Genomic DNA, 22200 nt, shown 5'->3' on the forward strand with positions numbered 1-22200 from the left:
GCGGTTCCAGAGGAGAAAGACCCCTGGACCGGGAGTCGAACCCAGGACCTTCTTGCTGCAGTGCAACAGTGCTACAGCTGACATTTAAGAGGAGCACAGATTTGTTGGCAAGACAGGAAAACAAAGAGTTCATTATATCAGGACAAGCCTTTTAGGAAGACAGGTGTCTGTCTGCGTAAGACTGTTTTGGTTTGCAGCCCTGCAAATTCTTTACATTTTAAATATCTATTGTGGGTAGGGAAGATTAATTCATCAGGGTGTTGGTGAAATTGCAGGGAATTTTAAAGAAATAGAGTTTTGTTGGTCATTACAATTGTCACATCGTGACCTCAGTGATCTTTTATATAGCCAGCATTATGACATGCTTAGCTCCACACAGCTAAATTATTGATGGATCCAGGTAAATTGTGAAGTTCAGACTGTGTGCATACTGGTTTAAGCTTAGCAAACTAAACTAATTTTGGTCAGAAGAAATATATTTACCCTAGAAATAAGTTTTTGACTGTTAAATTCATTGGTCTTTCAGGGTAAAACTGATATGGGAAAAATAGCAATGTCAGACCCATTAATTTAGAAGTAATGATTATGTGGTAAGTCTTTTCATAGAAGAATATTTTCTTCCTCTTTTCCTAATGGTTTTCTTTTTAACCCTAACTTTCTAACTGTTTTGAGTCATTATCGTCCTGTAAAGTGAATCTAGAAAGTACTAGAAACCTCTTGATTGTATAGCGTGTCTGATTAGAAAGAAAGAAAACATTGCAACAAAGTACCATTCAGGGTTTTTCTACAATGATACTGTTTCTTTAGTAAATACACATTGAGAGGTTAAATATTAAAGTAACATCAATCATTAATTGTGTGGTTCAGCCTAAGGCTTGCTGATTTAATCTGATCCAAATGTAACAAACTGGATACTCACAGAATACACCCTACTCTAACTTCTGCTGACTGCTCAGTCTCTGCCCTGCTTTATTTAATCCCTCGATGGCAGCAAGGCTGACACAGAATTAAAGTCACCCAGGGAAGGTTTTAAAGTCAGATTAAAGAATATAAAGTAATTATGGAGAACATTGGGCAAATTTGGAGTGTATGGAAAATATTATCAGGAGCAAAAGACATTTTAATCTCTTCAGTTTGAGGGAAATGCAAAATGGCAGAGAAGGGGAAAAAGGGGGAAAAAGACTTGGAAGACATGGTGAAAGCAAGTATGAAGACAGGATAATGGGTGCTGATGAAAGAAATCAAGTCAAAACAACAGAGCTGGTAAGGCTTTAATGATGGTCTTCACTGCTGAAGTTGGAAAACCAAAATCAAACAATTTTAAGCAAGTAATGAACTTTAAATTAAACTGTAGCATAAAAATTAAACCTTGTTGGAAGCAACTGTCTGGTCAAAACCAGGAACAGTGGCGAATGAGTGACTTCTTCATGGACACCAACATTTCACATGTAGTATTCTGAAAGTTAGATCCATCCATGCATCCATCCAGCCATCCATCCATCCATACTGTACACACTTGCATACATAGATACATACATACATACATACATACATACATACATACATACATATATATATACATACATACATTATGCAAAATTGTAAATACAATGTTGTAAAAAGGAGGATATATATTCACCAGCCAGTTTATTAGATACACATTGACAGTACCAGGTGGGACCCCATTTTGTCTTCACAATAACGTGATAGCATCACACTGTTCCTGTAGATTAGTCAGCTGCAAATGTATGGTTCAAATCTTCTATTCCACCACATCCCAAAGGGGCTCTGTTAGACTGAGAGCTGTTGACTGTGGAGGCCATTGGAGTACTGTGAACTTCCTGTCATCTTCAGTAACCAGTTTGAGATAATTTCAGCTTTATGACATGGTGCACTATCTTGCTGGAAGCAGCCATCAAAAGATGGGGACACTATTGTCATAAAGGGAGGTACATGGTAAGCAACATTAAGCCAGGCTGTGTCATGTAAACACTACATAAATGGTTCCAAGCGGCCCAAGAAAATATCCCCCATAGCATTTTACCACCACCATCAGCCTGTTCTGTTCATTCAAGGCAGGCTGGATCCATGCTTTCATGTTATTTACGCCAATTGAATGTTTCATCTGAAAATGCAACTCACTGGCACAGGCAACATTTTTCCAATCTGTAATTACATAATTATCTTCAGTTTCATGTTCTTAGTTGACAGGCGTGACACCCATGTTCCTCTGCTGCTGTAACCCATCTGCTTCAGGGTTCTCAAGTGTTGTGTGTTCAGATCTGGTATTCTGATTACTTTGGTTGTAAAAAGTGTTTATTTGACCTACTGTTACCTTTCTGTCATCTCAAACTAGTCTATCTCTGACCTTAACAAGGCATGTTTGTGCACACTACTGCATACTATTGGATCAATACTCTTTAGCAACAATTTTCTATAAACCTGAGTCATGTTTGTGCATAAAAATCTCAGTAAATCAGCTTTTTCTGAAATACTCAGAGCAGCCCATCTGGCACATACACCTATGCTTCATTCAAAATTGCTTAAATCACCATACCTCCCTAGTCTTCAGCAAGTCGTCTCCACTACATCTAGATACCTCAATGCATTAAGTTGCATTGATGTGACTGGTGCAATTTATATTTGTACACACCAATTCCCAAATGTGTGTAATGTATGTTTGTACCCAACCATAATCTTATTTTACTGCTGGACCACTAAAATATTAGCTCTTTTAGCAATGGGTCTGATAAATCATTACAGTTGAGTGCTCATTGACTGAATTTTCAAATATTAAATATTAGTTTTGCTTATAACCATTATTCATTCATTTTGTAATATTTCACTTTCTGCCAAGTCATTAAAGCTGCCACTGAGTAAAAAGGTTTCATTCAGAACTATTAAACATTTAGGTAAGACGCAGCTTTGTAATCCAGAATGCCTCAGCATTAATACCAGCATCAGCTTGTTGCCCCAGTTTGGTTGTGTAACCCTCACACTTTGAAGCATATTAAAAATTAGATTTTAGTTGTCTGTGTTTTTGCCTTTGGCGGTGCTGTGCTGCTGACGCCGATGTGGGAGTAAGTATCAATCATCAGTCGTCATTATTGTGCTCCCAGGATAAAATCCCCAGCAGCTTGGAACTAACAAACAGCTCGCAGTTTTTTGCCAACGAAAGGTAAAGGTACCTTCTTCACTTTGTGCAAGATGTGTTTGAAATTCACTGACATTCAGTGTGAGCATGAAATTGCCACACATGAGTAAAATGCCAACAAATAGGTGACTCTCTGTATAGTTTTTCCAGGTGTGTGTTGCTGTTTGCTCTAAGAGTAGAGATATTCATGGCAGCTTCAGGTTTCACTGGAAAGGAAGGTCCACAGGGTTGCAAGAGCATCTGCATCTGTGACAGAATGATGCATCAGCTTTGTTTAACAGAGCATGTACAAGTACACACACACACACACACTTATGTAGTAATTTATCATCCAGTGCACAACTAGATCTGAGGGTAGGACCCAAGAAGCACCCTCTGTCACCTAATGGAAACTTTACATCACCCAGCAGCCCCTCCCACCTTGGTAGGTCCATTTATCCCACCTGACACACTCCCAGGCTTCAAGCTGGCTTATAGAAACAGCTCTGTGACAGTTGTGAGGTCACCTCTTGTCATTAAGTGGATTTATTGATAAATCTCTGCTGCAGTCGACCTCTGCTGGATTGTTCTTTGAGCTCATTTGTCAACTGATGATGATGTTATTAACTAAAGCCCTCCAATTGGGAAGCTAATGGGTTAGCTATCTTGCTTGTTGCATTCTCTGACCCCTGATTTGCATCCAACTTGAATTAGCATGCTAACACCAGTTTGGCCTACTGCTACTTAAAAAAAACTATTTATATTTGTTGAACTTTTCCATATTTTATCAAGTTCCAACCACAAACTTTAATTTAATTCACGAGACACAGTACATCAGAACCTAATAGTGCATAAATGAAAGAGGCCGAAAAAGGATATGTTATGATCTGGCTTGTTTGTTTACAGGCCCCTTTACTCTGATACCCATAAATAAAATCCAGTGCAACCAGCTGTAGTCAGAACTCACATAATTCGTAAATAGAGTCCACCTGGGTGTAATTTAATCTCAGTATAAATCCAGCTGTTCTGTGAAGGCCTGAGAGAACATTAGCAAACAAACAGCATGGTGATGACCAAGGGACATAGCAGTAAGGTCAAGGAGAAAATTGTGGAGATGTTTAAAGCACGGTTAAATTGTAAAATAATTTCCCAAGCTTTGAACATCTCAGAACACTGTTAAATCCATTCTCTATTAATGGAAAGAACATGGCAAAACTGCAAACCTACCAAGACAGGGTTGTCCACCTAAACTCAGAGGCCTGGCAGGGAGAGTATTAAATAGAAACAGACAATAAGTCGATGGCCACTCTGGAGGAGCTTCAGAGTTCCTCACTTTACATGGAAGAATCTGTCGACAGGACAAGTATTAGTTTTTCTGCAATCCTGCCTTTATGAATAGGTAGCAAGAAAGCTGTTGTTGAAAGAAAGCCGCAAAATAGATGATTTACATTTTGCCACAATATAGGGGACACTGCAAATGTGTCAAAAAAGACGCCCTGTCTGGTCAAATGAGAGCAACATTGAGCTTTTTGGCCTTAATCCAAAATACTAAGTGTGGACACAAACGAGGACTGCACATCACCTTCCAATACCAACTCTAAATATACCACCAGAGCAAAATGGATTACATCAAAGCATATTATTGTGTAAAATGGCCCAGTCAAAGCCCAGACCTAAATCCAACTGAGAATATGTGGCAGGACTTCAAAATGTCTGTTGACAGATCCTTTTCATCCATCTGACTTAGCTTGAGCAACCTTGTAAAGACAACTGGGCAAAAATTCCTGTCTAGATGTGCAAAGATGGACAGCCTGAGGGTTGACTCAGGGGGCTGAATACAAACACACAGATTTGTATTTGTAGATAAAATGAAAACTGTGTATCTAATAAACGTATTGAAGTATGAATACTTTTGAAAACCTGTGTACTTTTGAAAATCTGTGTAATTACTTAAAATATTCAGCACATTTGTCTAAATTAAAAAGAGCTGGAAATGTGCAGAAACCGAGTTTAGTTTAGACTACTTCCTCTTCTCTATTATCGTTTTCTTCCTGCTAAACATCAGGCCTCCTCCATCTCAGCATCGCTTAATTGGTCTTTGCATTGTTTGAACACTCCTGCCTCCTGTTTCCCTACTTGTTGTTCCCTTTTTCTCAATGTGAATAATTTCCCAGCGGTGCAGAGAGAGGCGGGTGGTGCAGGTGTTGAGCATTGCAGCGCACTCCTGTCGGCCTGTTCTGTGTTGCACACAAAACAAAGACATGCTGTGAGCTGCTGTGAAATTATGCAGCATATTTAGATAAGAAGAAAACTATTTTCTTCGAGTCGCTTTATGCCTCTCTATCTTATACTCATCCTCCTTTTTATGTCTTACACAAAGACGAATCCGTCACAGTTTGTGTACAGCCTGTACTGTATTGCCGGAGAATACTGATTGGGAGTACGTGGTTCGTTCTTCCATCATTTTCCTCCTTAATTTCAGAATGAAGCTGGAAAATGGAGCATGATGTAGAAAGGCTGGCCTATGGTTTCTTACATGCAATCTCCATCTTTGCACAGTAATTTATTGCACAAATACATGCCTGTTCATATGGTTTGAAACAATAGATATTCGTGAACACCTTGGCAAAACCTCGTAAAAAATATGTACAGTTCTTAAACACTGCTGCCCTCTCTGCTTCAAAGGCAGCATTACACCTCAACCTTAAACTATTTTAAAAAAGGACACTTAGAATAACTGAAACACGCCAGCTATTAGATCAGCCTAGTGTTTTCTAAACAGGCATCCTGGTCAGCGAGGTCTCTGTCAGCCCCTGCTCCTGATTATCTTCGTCTCTTCTGATTGGGCTATTGACTCAGATTCTTCTCAGTTGTCTGCACAAAAGAGGAAATGTAAAAATGTAAAAAAAAAAACTAAGGCAAAGCAAAAATCAATCTTAATGACTTCATTCACGGTTCAGCATTCCTTTTCTTCATTCAGACCTGTTTGTGAGTCATGTCCTCCATCATGTCTGTGTTTTCGTAGCGTGTATGAAGAACTTTAGTTGGAGATTGGTTGCATAGCTGGTTTAAGTTACAGTGTGTTGCAAAAGTATTGAACATTTTGTCATTTTGTTACATCACAGCCAACAACTGGTATTGTATGTGCTGGGCCAACACAAAACAGTGAATAAGTAAGTAGTGATAGCAGAATGATGGTTTTCTCATTGTTTTATATTTAAAAGTCTGAAAAGTATGGTGTGTATCTGGAAGGGTTTAGATCAAAGCATATTCATGTGTTAGAATGGCCAAAGTCCAATCTGTCTAAACTGGAGCTATTTTCTAAATAGAATGGACAAAAATTTAAGTCTCCGACTATCCATAGCAGGCAATCGGTTGCACTAGATTATAATCAGGGGCATCAGGTAAAAAGGCACAAAATGCATCATACTTTTGCTTGTAAAAATATGACATTTTTATTTGGAAAAACAATTATTTAACAGATGTATCATGCTCCTTCCAGTTCCTAATTAAGCACTACTTTGTGTTGGTCTGTCATATACAAAACCATTAAAATACAAACCATTAAAATACATTATTGTTTAAGGCTGTCAAGTTTAATAAATGTGAAAAAGTATGTTTGAGAAGGGTGTGAATATTTTTCAAGGCATTGAATATACTGTAGCACATGCGTTTGTGGGTACCAGCTTGGAAGCTCAGCTGGAGCTCAGCTGCAGCACAGAGCAGCATCAGGTGCCTTGCTGGCAATAATTGCACATTCTCATCAGTACATTGGCTTAATTAGATGAGTCTGTTTCCTCAACTGCAAAAATGAAAGGCGCAAGAAAGATGAGAGCAAAAAGAAATAAATTCAAGAAACGTTTTCTGTGAACCAGTGAGTTAAAGAAATACAAATGAAAAAAATGCATATAGAAAAGGGGGGGTTTCTGAGCCTCTTGGTGTGCACAGAGTGTCTAGAGGTCGAGAAAGAGAGTGCTCCAGGCATCGCTTCTCCATCTGGTCTCATCTGTACAGTAGTGACCTAATTGATTGCTACACAAACATAGACATCCATATGGATCACTAACACTCTGTCATATGCCATGTTCCAGTGTGATCAGCAGAGCCCCGGGGCTGAAGCTGGTAGTGGAGACACTGATGTCATCACTCAAGCCAATCGGCAACATTGTGGTGATCTGCTGTGCCTTCTTCATTATCTTTGGCATCCTTGGAGTACAGGTGAGAGGAAACTGCCAGAGTACCAATCTGTACCAGTATTCACCATGCCCTTGGAGCAGTTTGAGCTCTTGTTTGTCCTTCATCAGCTTGTTAATGTCCATAAACCATCTGTCCAAGAACAGTCAAGCAACATTATTGGCTGTGAGGATACTATGAGGGTGATTAAATCCTCATCTAAGAGGCATTTCTATTGAAAGAAGGACATTCCTTAAGCTCATTTGGCCAAACGTTTTCTCTCAAACAGTGGTTGATTAATTTTGTATATGCTTTTCCATGTATTGCCTGATTTAGACCCTAAAACCAAATGCTAACTTCAAGTTTACAGCCCCAAAACCCCAACAGTCACCTCCACATCTTTGGTGGGCCATGCTCTGGGCAGAGATCCCATTATATTTCAACTTCAAGTATTGATTTCACAGTGTGAGACAAATCAAGTGTGCATTTTCTCATTGAAATGGCTTCTTTTCTGCTGAATCCTGCAACCAAACCCAACAATTGTGAAGTGGCTTTTTAAATGTTGTGTTCTTTTCTCCTTAGCTTTTTAAGGGAAAGTTCTTTATTTGTCAAGGAGAGGATGTGAAAAACATTACCAACAAGTCCGATTGTTTGCAAGCCAACTACAAATGGGTCCGGCACAAGTACAACTTCGACAATCTGGGGCAGGTAGGAAATCCCTCACCTATAACCTGTCCCCCTAACTCTAATCTAACTCTATCCCGATCATAAAACCCCACAATGTAGTTATATATCTTACAAAAGCAAATAAAAACCTCAACTCAAGCAGCTGTTTGGGTAATTTGCTCATTTTAAACATTTAGGCAAAGTAGTTTATAATGGCTTATTGCTTATTGAGTGTACTTTCTGTTTTGCTTTTTATGTAGCAACACTGGCAGCCTAACAAATTAATATTAGCTGCTTTCAATTAGTTGTGCTATCTGCTCAATTAACCAGCCTGCAGTTAACCGCTTAACCTGATACTGCCTGTAGGTGCACCGTAGATTTAAACCCTTTTTAAGAGTAATAGTTTAGTTTAGCACAGATGTTCTTTTCTACAAGCAGTTGAATCTGCCTTTTTCATAAACAAATAAAACTTCTTTCAACCAGCTGATTGTTAGTTCACAGCAATAGGTGTGGAAAGAGCCACGCAGTACTATTTTATGCTCAATACAGGCACAGAGAACGTGGTTACTCCTGCATTTTTTCAAGAATATATTTAAAAACAAATTTGAACCCAAGGAGCTGTATAACAAACTTTTTTTGATCCTGGCATTGTCTAGCACCAATTTTATTTTACCTGGGATTATTCTGCTTTCTTGTTTAAGTTCTCTGAGAAAGAAGTTTCGGTCAGCCAGGCCTATTTTTATTTGCATTGAGTGGTTGTTTGAATTTGTGGCATAAGCTGTCCTACCTGGCCTGATGACAAATACAGTAGGAAACCCTAGAGACCTTCAGTCAAACTGAAATTGCCATCAGGGAGATAGGAATTTATTGTGGATTATTACTGGTGTCTATTCAAAACAGCCATACAATAAAGAGTTGAACATTGTATTAACTTTGATAAAACTGCTTTAAAGACTCAGTTTCACTGAATGGGTTATATTAACGAAGAGATCACTGTTTTCAGGACCTTGGCACCTTGTATTCATTGAGTTGACCATGAACTCCTTTGTGTTCTAAAGTATTTTACTCAAACATGACGCGTTTAGTGCTTATCTTAACCCTGTTGGTATTTATACCATACAACAGAACAATGATCATCACAGCCCAACCCCTATGTTCTAAATATAGTAGCTAAGCAAGAAGAAAGTCCAGACCTCAACTTGGTTGAGACCTTCTTACACTGTCTGAAATAAGTGTCTTTTTTTTCTCTTCATCAGGCTTTGATGTCTCTTTTTGTACTGGCCTCAAAAGATGGATGGGTTGATATCATGTATGATGGCCTTGATGCTGTAGGAGTTGATCAACAAGTAAGTATATTCACATGTGGAAAGAACCACTGCTCCTAGTTAGTTTTCCTCTTTGCCAAAACCTACATGAATTTTGTACCTACAAATTGTCCTTCCCTATACTTCGTACATTTTTTTCATAGGCATGAACAATGTATTCATGTACTTTAACCATTGTTTAATTGTAACCCATCTCTTTGTATTCACATAATTTCATAAACAGCTTCTAGGAAGCTAAATTATTCCTTCTTCTGTGTATTTTAGCCGAAAATGAACTACAACCCATGGATGCTGCTCTACTTCATCTCCTTCCTGCTGATTGTGGCCTTTTTTGTGCTCAACATGTTCGTGGGTGTGGTGGTGGAGAACTTCCACAAGTGTCGGCGCCACCAGGAGGCCGAGGAGGCCAAACGCAGGGAGGAGAAGAGACTGAAACGAATGGAGAAAAAGAGAAGGAGTAAGGAGAAGGAGCTGGCTGGTCGGTAGTCTTTCCACATCTTTCTGAGTCCTGCTTGAATTTGAGCTTGAGCCTTTTTTCTTTCCTTTGCTTTTTAATTTGGTTTGGCCAAATATAGAAGAACGCAATTAGTGAGCTATCTCCAACTATAGTTGCTACTGTGCGGTAGAACCTTCCCTTTCTATTGACAATCCTCTTCCCCTTTTCCTTTAGACCCCCAAGATAGTTTGCAATGTAGTCAGGTGGCCATATGCTCTGGCTCTGCAGACTTAACTACAGACTTTGGTTGCTCTCCTTCAACACTAGATTCAGATTTGTCACACTGGTTGTTGAGAAAAGCTCCCAAAGTTGGAAGGTTTACAGAGTTAGAACAGCTGACCACTGGAGTTCCCTGCCATTCCTTTCCCACTGACTTTACCTTGCCTGGTCTACCATAGACACTGTGCTTGGGATGGCCCTTGGAGCATGCCAAGTGGGTGCTGAAATACAGGGCTTGCATGGTAGTGGATACACAGAGCTAGAGGGAGGGGGACTTGAATAACAAATAAGGTGACCACCCCCCTCCCTTCCTCTCTTCTGCATGTGGTTTAGTACAGCCTCAGGGGGCAGGGATAGACCGCAATCTGGATGCTATACTATAGCTAAGATACAAGATCACTGCAGAGGAGATTTGTAGGGCTGAGAGCTAATTTCCCCTCCCCTGCGGCTGTATAGGAGTTTATGACAAATTGCTTGTTTTGATTTTTTATTCTTTCCACTGCTTCCTACACCTCGAAACATTTGATGCTAGCTCCTGCTAGCCTTAGTCTTGTTTTGAATCAAGTGCCTATACTCATGGTATTTTATTAGAGATGCACCAATCAGAATTTTGAACCCGATTTCTGATCTTGTTTTTTTTTTTAAAGCTTTAACCTAGAGATAGGACTTTGGCTTAAATTAGTTTCTATGTAGGAGCTTAAGCCCAGAGTTATCCATACCCCTGGTGGATTTAGTTAAAGTGATCCTTTAATTTTACCAACATAATTCTTATGAGTGGAAGTAATATTAGAAATTGAAGTGGGCCAGCCAATCTGATAGAGGGGAGAAGTGGAGAGAACTAAACATGGTGGAGGTGGAGGCCTTCCAATCTAAAAGACTTAAAGCTCAACACTAAACATTATCAAAATACCAATTACAAAGTTTAAAAGTTGTTAAACACTTATAAGAAGGGTTCAGTTGCTGTAATTCTGACAAAGAGTTTTCCATTGATATTGAGAAGTTTACAAATATTTTTTGACATGCCTTTTTTAAATGTAAATAAAAAGACATAAATTATGCTTCTCAAAATTGTTACTTTTTTGCATTGTTTATTATCTCATTAGTCTCATTTCCTATCAGATACAAACTTATTGGTTGAATGCAAATAATTTTAAATCTTAATCTGCCAGGGGTATGAATTATTTTGGGCCTAACTGTATAATGTAAAAACAGCTAAATATATTTTTCTAGCATCCTGCCATGATCGGTCATTTATATTAGAAGCAGAAGCAATATCGCATTGCCTTTTTGAAACAGTAAGCCGCTGTTTTAATATGTTTATAAAAAGAAGACAGAATAGTTATGTAGTTGACATTTAAAACTGTCTTTAGTATCTAACTTTAGGAATTAGCACAGTTAGAATGCCTAGCATTATTACAAAGCTGCCTCCATGACTATTCTCTGGTGAACTGATAATTTCCAAAAGACTGCTAGCATTTTCAAATCTATAATGAGGTTGAAAAATAAATAAAACGGAGCAACTTCACTGTACTTGATTCATCCTTGCTGTTATCTGCTTTAAGTCTCGCTCTTTCTCACTCTCTTTCAGCTGGAATGAACCACAGACATGTCCTAAGAAATACAATTTTCTTTTAAATGTTTTGAGTACTTCTTTTGACTCCCTTTTTAAATACCTCACTGATTATGAAAATAGCTTTGAGTCTTCTGTCAGTAACAACCATGCAGATTGCTTTTAGCATGGCCTCCTAGCGCTAACCTAATAAGATGCCTTCACTGATTGGAAACAGATCAGATTTCAGAGGTTGTGACTGGTCAGTCACAGTTCAGGACTGATCTAGCTGAAAATGAAAATGTTTCCGGTGCATCTCTAAATTGTACCACATATTTTAAAGGCACTTTCTTCCATTTGACTTAATACAAGGAGCAGTGGATACAAGTAGTTACTTAAAGCTTTAGGTTTATAGATTTCTACTGTATAATAAGTGAAGTTCTTGAGAAATACAGATGGAAATTTGATCTTCCTTTTACAGAAGGTGTCTGACAACAGTATCTGACCAACTGACAAACTCCCCTATCACACACAGAATACATATCCAAACTTTGTGTTGGAAGGACAGGCATATCGTTTCTTCTTTCACAACTTTTTGTTTCTTGATTATTTTTTTGTGATTTTGGGATGAAAGTTATGCATCCCTGTTTTCGGGCACTGATAAATGTGCTAAAAGAAGGCTTCTTAGCAATATATCAATACAAAAAGGCAAGTTTATTTCTAGAAATGAATGAGTTACAGGGGCAACCCAATAGGACATTGGGTAGAAGTAGCTGAAAATGTTCACATTTTGAAAGCTGGGTCGAATTGACATCCTAACTCTCGACAACAATAAGTGCATTGAGCTGAAGAACTGGACTCAGAATCACTGGAAAGACCCAACACAGGCACATAAACCAGCTTAATCTTTCATCGCTTCCTTCTAACCTTACTCCACCCCTCTTTCCCTCTTTCTCTCTCTTTAACTCTCTTGTTTCAAACTCTCAGCCATCCTTCTTTCCTTGCTTTCTTCGGCTTCTGACTAACACTCTCATTCCTCTAGATTTATTGGTTCCGGGGGTGAGTTGGGCCCTCTCTGACGGCACACTGAAAGGTACAGAGTTTCCAGCATGTTATATGTGTCCCTTTAAACACCCTCCCCCCCGCTGCCACCGACCACGACCACCCACCATGGTGGCCAGGGTTCTAATATCAGTGATCATGGGAGGTAGGGCACCATCCTGCGTTGCCGCCCCCCTGCCTCTCTCCCATCAGCCTTCAGTCAGCTGGACATACTGTTACCTGTTTTCTCTGTCGTGGCTTTGTCTTTCACAGCTGCTCCACTCTGCCTGCGATCCATCCACTTTCCACAGCACTGCACTGCAGCTCCTCCACAACAAGAAAAGAAGACCTTAGCTAAATTTATTAAGTCTGAGATGGACTGGGGTGAGACAGGGAGATTTTTGTAATGGGAAGAAATAGACCAATTTTGGCTTAAAGAATTGATTTGACCTCTAATTTTTCATAAATCATGGTTTGAGTGTTCTTCTTGGCTAAAAGTGGCTAAAAACAACAATAACTGTGGTTTTATACCACATGTGGTTTCATTTCTTGCACTTAATGCACTTAATTATTGCAGTCAGAAAACATGATAATTTTTGATGGCATTTTCAGTCATTGAGATATTTGGTGTATTGTCCCTTTATTTGACATTACCAACTGTCCCATTTTCACAGCAAATACACAATCAAGCTTGCACAATTTCAGAAATCAGTACGTTACTAGTCATTTATGTGGCCTGTTGTGTAATAGTTTTACAGTGATCCATTTTTCCTTCTGAGTTGAACTCTGATCTTTGAATGAAGTGACACTCAAACGTGACACTCAAATTAACTAGCCATTATTAGCATTACACATTGCATTACATTACAGGTCCTTCTCAAAAAATTAGCATATTGTGATAAAGTTCATTATTTTCTATAATGTAATGATGAAAATTTAACATTCATATATTTTAGATTCATTGCACACTAACTGAAATATTTCAGGTCTTTTATTGTCTTAATACCGATGATTGTGGCATACAGCTCATGAAAACCCAAAATTCCTATCTCACAAAATTAGCATATTTCATCCGACCAATAAAAGAAAAGTGTTTTTAATACAAAAAACGTCAACCTTCAAATAATCGTGTACAGTTATGCACTCAATACTTGGTCGGGAATCCTTTTGCAGAAATGACTGCTTCAATGCGGCGTGGCATAGAGGCAATCAGCCTGTGGCACTGCTGAGGTCTTATGGAGGCCCAGGATGCTTCGATAGCGGCCTTTAGCTCATCCAGAGTGTTGGGTCTTGAGTCTCAACGTTCTCTTCACAATATCCCACAGATTCTCTATGGGGTTCAGGTCAGGAGAGTTGGCAGGCCAATTGAGCACAGTGATACCATGGTCAGTAAACCATTTACCAGTGGTTTTGGCACTGTGAGCAGGTGCCAGGTCGTGCTGAAAAATGAAATCTTCATCTCCATAAAGCTTTTCAGCAGATGGAAGCATGAAGTGCTCCAAAATCTCCTGATAGCTAGCTGCATTGACCCTGCCCTTGATAAAACACAGTGGACCAACACCAGCAGCTGACACGGCACCCCAGACCATCACTGACTGTGGGTACTTGACACTGGACTTCTGGCATTTTGGCATTTCCTTCTCCCCAGTCTTCCTCCAGACTCTGGCACCTTGATTTCCGAATGACATGCATAATTTGCTTTCATCCGAAAAAAGTACTTTGGACCACTGAGCAACAGTCCAGTGCTGCTTCTCTGTAGCCCAGGTCAGGCGCTTCTGCCGCTGTTTCTGGTTCAAAAGTGGCTTGACCTGGGGAATGCAGCACCTGTAGCCTATTTCCTGCACACACCTGTGCATGGTGGCTCTGGATGTTTCTACTCCAGACTCAGTCCACTGCTTCCCAGGTCCCCCAAGGTCTGGAATCAGCCCTTCTCCACAATCTTCCTCAGGGTCCGGTCACCTCTTCTCGTTGTGCAGCGTTTTCTGCCACACTTTTTCCTTCCCACAGACTTCCCACTGAGGTGCCTTGATACAGCACTCTGGGAACAGCCTATTTGTTCAGAAATTTCTTTCTGTGTCTTACCCTCTTGCTTGAGGGTGTCAATAGTGGCCTTCTGGACAGCAGTCAGGTCGGCAGTCTTACCGATGATTGGGGTTTTGAGTGATGAACCAGGCTGGGAGTTTTAAAGGCCTCAGGAATCTTTTGCAGGTGTTTAGAGTTAACTCGTTGATTCAGATGATTAGGTTCATAGCTCGTTTAGAGACCCTTTTAATGATATGCTAATTTTGTGAGATAGGAATTTTGGGTTTTCATGAGCTGTATGCCAAAATCATCCGTATTAAGACAATAAAACACCTGAAATATTTCAGTTAGTGTGCAATGAATCTAAAATATATGAATGTTAAATTTTCATCATTACATTATGGAAAATAATGAACTTTATCACAATATGCTAATATTTTGAGAAGGACCTGTACAACTTAGTGCTCCAGGGTTGGCACCAAAAGTTTCAATTTAGCCGACACCATATTGGTTAGATATATTTGGATGGCATAAATTCAGAAAACAATGGATGCCTGGAATAAATCTGATTGGATGTGATGAGAGTTAATATTAAGATGAACTGGGTTAATACAAGGCAACCTGTAAGACTTTAGACTGGGGATGAGGAAGTAATTCTAAACATGCATCTGGTGCTACAATCAAAGGCTTTAGATTAAAGTATATTCATGTGTAGCATTCTGACTATGCTTGAAAAACTGGACATAGAGTCTACAGATTGTTGACTCAGAAGAGCTAAATGCAAATGAACACCACAATTTTAAGATTATCTTTTAAAAAATTAAAATTAAAAAAGGTAACATTTTTTTATTTCTTGGAAATAATATTTATTGAAACAACATAACATTTTTTATTGAAAATATTTTATTTATTTAAATTTTCTATTTATTTTCTTGTGAAAAATTATTATGACCTGTAATTGGATTTGGGCTCTTTGATGTAATATCTGATTTCTTAGTTCATCTTTAATCAATTAATCTTTTAACAATTTCAGCCAGGTTTATAAAAAAAACAACTAATTAGCATTTCTTATCCCTCTCTTCTTAGTATCTTGCTTCCAAAGAGCCAGATTGGGCTACTAGTTTATATACAGTACTTTGCAAACGTTTTGGGCAGATTTGAAAAACTGCTGGAAACAAAGAACGCAAACAGTTATTGAAGGAACTTGGCTGGTAGATTGTTCCAAACATCTTGGAGAACTAACCACAGATCTTCTGTGGATGTATCTTTCTCACATCCTTCTGTCTCTTCATGTAATCCTAGACACATTTAATGATGTTGAGATCAGGGCTTTGTGGGGGCCATACCATCACTTCCAGTAATTATTGTTCTTGCTTACGCTGAAGATAGTTCTTCATGACTTTAGCTGGATGTTTGGGATTGCTCACTTAGCATTTTGTAAATTGATAGAAATAAGCAATCATCATTTATATTTCTGAAGGCATTCTTTGTTTACAGCATTTTTTCACATCTGCCTAAAACGTTTGTACAGGACTGTTTATTAGGGCTTAATTTAGCCTTACTTGTCTCAGTTTAATTTCGCTTAGAAAAACATTTGTCTTAGCTTGGTTTATAGAGTTTAGCTTAACTTGGCGTGTTTTTTCCCTCATTTCTTCACATTTCACTTTCAAGCAACCAGACCTCACCCGTAAAACATTTAAAGTGCTTTTAAAGTATTAATTATAGGACAATGACTAGTCGATGTATAATATTTGTTAACCTGTTGAAGAACAAAGCGGTTTTAGTGCAATCTGCTCAAGGTACTGCGGTGATAGATGAAAGCCACTGAGAGGTATCTGCTGTAATGACAGTGATATCAATAGCTCAGTGTTATGAAAGGCTCATGGTAGTATGCTTATGGTGGTGTGTCTCTGAGTGTATGTTTAACAGGCACATATTCTTGGAAAGGAAATTTGACTGCCAGTTCAAATGCTTGTGTTTGTTAATATGTTAGCACGCCAGAGAGCAGATGGCTGTAGAATAGGTTGTAAAATATGCAGAAGCAGCCAGCTCATCCTCAGATCCTCTCTCCGTCTCTGTCTAGATTTCTGTCTGAGAGGTGGCCCGCACAGCCATCTGATTCTAAATGCAACATATAGCCTCAGGGGAGACCTGCTTGCTGGGTTCTAATAGTTTTACCTACATGTAATTGTTAAACCAACGACTCAACAGACAAAACACAGTGCCCACATAGCATGTTACTTGTGAGGTTGTGTTTGGGTGACCAGCACTCCCAGAAAAAGGCTTTAGCGTGTGAGCGGGTGCACAAGTCCTGGCTGTGTGCTTGGTTCAGACTCTTATCTTTAGTTTGCACTGTGCTGGAGCAGCAGTTTGTGGAACATAGAAGGAGGTGAAGAACAAAATAAGTGAGGATGGTGGAGGAATTACATTTGTTTGGATTCATCATAGAGGAAAGAATGATTACACAAACAGACATGGGAATATGCACATGCAACAGTGACTAAAAAAAGGCAGCAGTGACCTAATATAGACATTACCTAATCTGATGCAATGCTACCGAGACAGTTAGGCCCTGTCCCAATACCCACACTACACCCTACGCCCCTGTATAAAGTGTATACTTTGCATTTAGGGGTTGAAGTGTGCAGGTTACAAGCGTGCAAAATTGGAGAATTGGGACAGTAGGGATTACGTCATCGACTTGCACCTCTGCACTGTAACTGCAACATCAAAAAGGGCAGGAACCAGCACTGTTTTCACAGTCTTGCTGCTAAAAATAATATTTAAAACTGCATCGATTGTTTTGAGGAGAAGAAAGTGCAGGAAGCGAAGAAGTCTTATACACCAGACTCTTGCCACGCCAGTGTTTGTTTGAAAGGTAACTTCAGTGTTATGGCTTACTGGTTGCCCAGACTCAGTCTGAACCCAGTGGTTTCTTACAATGTTGAGCTTGGAAAACCAGTAAACAAACTATTTGTTGGCTTGCTGTCTAAAGTTTACGCAGTTCTTATTATTCTGATTTGATGGTTGATTACGTTGATGGTTGTGATTGGTTTTTGCTCAGAACGTCATTTGCAGCAGTGAATTGTGGGTAATATACTTTGGCGAAGCCCGCATCTAAGCGGACTTTGCTGAAGCGTGGATTGAGGGCACACAGGGGGTGGGGCTAAGGACCACTCTGGAGAATTGGGACACACTACGCACTCGAACCCATAAACGGGAACGCACAATTCAGGGACACAAGGGTGGAAGTGCGAGTATTGGGAGAGGGCCTTAATGCCCCTACTGGATGTCTGAAACTGAAAGTGAAACTTAGACTATCCCTTACTGTCTGATTAATTTGGCTAATAATCATCTGGCCACTTGGATGTATGCCAAGAGCAGGGACATTTTCTTTCCAGTTGGTTTGTTGATCCTTTAGTCCAAAAACATAAATAACCCTCTAGACAGTGACATAAAGGAGCAGAACACTTAGTTCAACACCATTGATCTCAGTATACATGCACTATTCAAATCGCGAGTGTATTGGAACTGACACACACGCTTAAAAATGTGACAGGACTTGATGTTAACCTAACTTAGTTTAGTTTACTTTAGCATATTTTATCTTAGCTTTGCCTACTTTAATTTAGCATATCTTTGCTGATCTTATTGCTATTTTGTTCATGCTTTTTTCAAGGCAAACCGATGTCTTTATAATAGTTAAAGTTTCTACTGAGTAGTATGCCTTAAAACCCACTAATGCTCTTTCAGAGCTGTTTGCTATCTAGTACCTAAATATTTTTAGTTTTACAGTTGTTCATAGAGGTTGCTTTTTTGTTGTTATTAATTAAGACTATATAAGTTATGTATTTGTCACATTAAATTGTAGGTGTTGTAGAAGTGATAAAAAGTTTGATTGTTTATTAACCTCTACTTTCTACATTTTGTTTTTTAACCACAAAACATGTTTAAATGTATTGGTACATTACTCTGTATTTATTATAAAGTCTCTTGTTTGACCAATATAGTAAACAACCTTGAAAACATTTTTAAAATTCACATTATTAGCTTATAATATTAAAAAGTAATCCTTCATCTTATCAAATAACTGAGCTGGCAGCAGAAGCTGATGATATAATCATATTCTTTATGTAGAATAATAACTCATAGTCACCTTGAGATGGGCAAACAATAGCATTGCCTGCATTGTGGTTTAGTTTACTTTTTACACATCAGCAGGCACTCAGCAATAAGAAAATAATCATAGAACCATACAGTCACTTGTTGGTTTCCCCAGCACTACTAATACACACTGTGTTATCCAAAATATAAGTGTATATGCAAAACAGTTTGACATTCCATGAATAACCTTACTTTATCTATTAGCCAGCACAGACAAGGCTAACTGCATGCCAGCTGATGCTAATCCCTTGCCGTAACTGGGTCAGAGCTTACAGAGATGAATCTCGCTGAAGTTTCTCATTGCCCCTCTTTCTTTCTTCTATTCCTCTGTCACTGCAGTGTAATTAATAACAGATGTTCTTTGGGGAGAAGATGAATAAATGAGCAGGGTGAGTGGGTGCTGGTACAGAGGGAAGACAATCTTAGATCAGTGTGCGATATGGAGTGAGATAGTGACAAACTTCAGCAAGAAGCTTCTGAAATTAGCAGCCCAGGCAGGTAAGAATTGGATATCTATTGGATTGATATCTGGTGACTGTGGAGGCCATTTGAGTACAGTTAACTCATTGTCCTGTTCAAGAAACCAGTCTGAGATGATTCGTGCTTTATGACATGGTGCGTTATCCTGCTGAAAGTAACCGTCAGAAGATGGGTACACTGTGGTCATAAAGGGATGGACATGGTCAGCAACAATACTCAGGTAGGCTGTGGCATTGACACAATACTCAATTGGTTCTAGGGGCCCAAAGTGTGCCAAGAAAATATCCCTCACACCATTACACCACCACCACCAGCCTGAACCGTTGATACAAGGCAAGATGGATCCATGCTTTCATGTTGTTGACGCCAAATTCTTACCCTACCATCCAAATGTGGCAGCAGCAATCGAGACTCATCAGACCAGGCAACGTTTTTCCAATCTTCTATTGTCCAATTTTGATGAGCCTGTGCGAATTGTAGCCTCAGTTTCCTGTTCTTAGCTGACAGGAGTCGCACCTGATGTAGTCTTCTGCTGCTGTAGCCCATCCGCCTCAGGGTACGATGTGTTGTGCGTTCAGAGATGATCTTCTGCATGCCTTGGTTGTAACGAGTGGTTGTTTGAGTTACTGTTGCCTTTCTATCAGCTCGAACCAGTCCGGCCATTCTCCTCTGACCTCTGGCATCAAGAAGGCATTTGCGCCCACAGAACTGATGCTCACTGGATATTTTTCTCTTTTTCTGACCATTCTCTGTAAACTCTAGAGATGGTAGTGCATGAAAATCCCAGTAGATCAGCAGTTTCTGAAATACTCAGACCAACCCGCCTAGCACTAACAACCATGCCACATTCAAAGTCACTTAAATCACCTTTCTTCCTGTCATTATGTTCGAAATAGCTCGGACCCACATACAGAGAACACTCTGTAGGAGGAAGTAAAATAAAGATTGTTTATTGAAGATATATAGTCAGGAACGGAATGGACAAAATATCTCACTGTAAGGAGAGAAGTGAAGAGAATGGATGAGTACGGGTAACGGAGGGTAAAACAAAACTAAGATAAAATAGTTATTTTGACATTGAGATCGGCTTACTGAGTTATGATGGTCAGGTCGCCAGGGAGAATGAGATTCAGGATCCAGGTCTTAAGTAGGTATATCTACTAGGTAGAGTAGAGAGTTCACTTGGTGCTGTTCAGTGGAGCTCAGGTTACAGTAAACAAGTTTGATGTGCAGTGGCTTACGTTGGAGGGTGGACAGGGTACGCTTGCTGGCTTGGCTCAGGAGATGAAGAGGACAGGAAGCTGCCAGCTTGATGCGAATCCAAACGAAGGTAGATCACAGGATAGGAATCCTCAGAATGAAGACAGGCTTGATCATCCAGAGTAACTTTCAGAAACGTAGTCCAGAAAACTCAATGACATAGATTCAAAGCTTAGGCTTTCAAAATCTGCAGAGGAGCAGATTGCCAGGAGCTCAAGTACTCCTGGCAATCAGTGGAATAAGTTGTACCTGTCACCCAGCACACCTGAGAGCTCCAGCACCACCTGAGAATGAGCACATGCAGCAAGCACAAAAACACAAACTCAGATCCTGACACTTCCCCATTCTCATGCTCGGTTTGAACGGCAGCAGATCGTCTTGACCATGTCTACATGCCTAAATGCATAGAGTTGCTGCCATGTGATTGGCTGATTAGAAATTTGCATTAACGAGCAGTTGGACATGTGTACCTAATAAAGTGGCCGGTGAGTGTTGAACACTTATAATGTGTTATTTATTCATATTTTTAAACTTTTTAGTTAGCATTTAAAGTTTAATGACAAAACAGATTTTACAAGCAAGGCCGACGTAGTAAAAGAAACAGCAACACTGTTGTTTTGATTTCTAACACAGAAAGCAGTGGTGGGCTTCTAAGTTGGTGTTTTTATTAAATATGTGTTCACCAAGTTAAACAAAGGAGAGAATATGAAAAAGAAAGTGGGCCAAGTATAGTACCTTGATGTATGCCTGCATCAATATAAAGAAATAATATTTATTGTTGAATACTGTCCTAGAGATACTCTAATCTGCACAGTTTTCTTTATTGCATTTTTAAAACCAAGAAATATTACTCTAGCTACTTTATCCTGATCAAGTGATGATTCACTCCATTCAATAAAGAAAAATAAAAGGATGAGAACATGTACTGATCTGAAAATTTTAACTGTAATAAATATAATTAATTATTTGAAACCAGGGTGTATCACTTGTTGATAACCCCACACCATCTTCAAAACCTTTGAAATCAATTTTATTTTTAATTTGTTAATCACTTTACTTGTACTCGTACTCGTACTCCTACTTGTACTCGTCGTCTTCCGCTTCATCCAGGACCGGGTGGCGGGGGCAGCAGACTCAGTAGAGACACCCAGATGTCCCTCTCCCCAGACACCTCCTCCAGCTCCTCCGGGGGGATCCCAAGGAGTTCCCAAGCCAGCCGAGAGACAATGTGCCTCCAGCGTGTCCTGGGCCATCCCCTGGGTCTCCTCCCGGTGGGACATACCTGGAAGACCTCCGAGGGAGGTGTCCAGGAGGCATCCGGTATAGATGCCTAAGCCACCTCAACTGGTTCCTCTCGATGTGGAGGAGCAGTGGCTCTACTCTCCCCCCGGAAGAACAAGCTCCTCACCCTTTCTCTAAGTGCCCGGCCACCCTACTGAGGAAGCTCATTTCAGCCGCTTGTATCCTGGATCTCGTTCTTTTGGTCATATCTTTCAGTCAAGTTCATGGTCATAGGTGAGGGCAGGAACGTAGACTGACCAGTAAATCGAGAGCTTCGCTTTTTGGCTCAGCTCTCTCTTCACCACAATGGACCGGCACAGCATCCCCCATTACTGCGGCAGCCACACAGATCAGTCTGTCGATCTCCCGTTCCATTCTCCCCTCACTTGTG

The 22200-nt window shown here is 39.7% G+C and overlaps 1 protein-coding gene across 10 annotated transcripts in view; it reads left to right on the forward strand.

Annotated features, from left to right (window-relative positions):
- Positions 1–22200, forward strand: part of cacna1g (calcium channel, voltage-dependent, T type, alpha 1G subunit) — a 413040-nt gene that overhangs the window by 327080 nt on the left and 63760 nt on the right. For 4 of the 10 annotated variants that reach the window (XM_047377395.1, XM_047377400.1, XM_047377401.1 and 1 more), the window contains exons 24-28: positions 7225–7351; positions 7889–8014; positions 9229–9318; positions 9562–9754; positions 12604–12654. In XM_047377395.1, the coding sequence (XP_047233351.1) occupies positions 7225–7351; positions 7889–8014; positions 9229–9318; positions 9562–9754; positions 12604–12654 (587 nt within the window). Of the gene's footprint in view, positions 1–7224; positions 7352–7888; positions 8015–9228; positions 9319–9561; positions 9776–12603; positions 12655–22200 lie in introns of all 10 variants that reach the window. The other 6 variants (XM_047377396.1, XM_047377397.1, XM_047377403.1 and 3 more) reach the window with 2 other exon arrangements.

The sequence above is a fragment of the Girardinichthys multiradiatus genome, chromosome 10 (assembly GCF_021462225.1).
Source record: "Girardinichthys multiradiatus isolate DD_20200921_A chromosome 10, DD_fGirMul_XY1, whole genome shotgun sequence".
Classification (NCBI taxonomy): Eukaryota; Metazoa; Chordata; class Actinopteri; order Cyprinodontiformes; family Goodeidae; genus Girardinichthys; species Girardinichthys multiradiatus.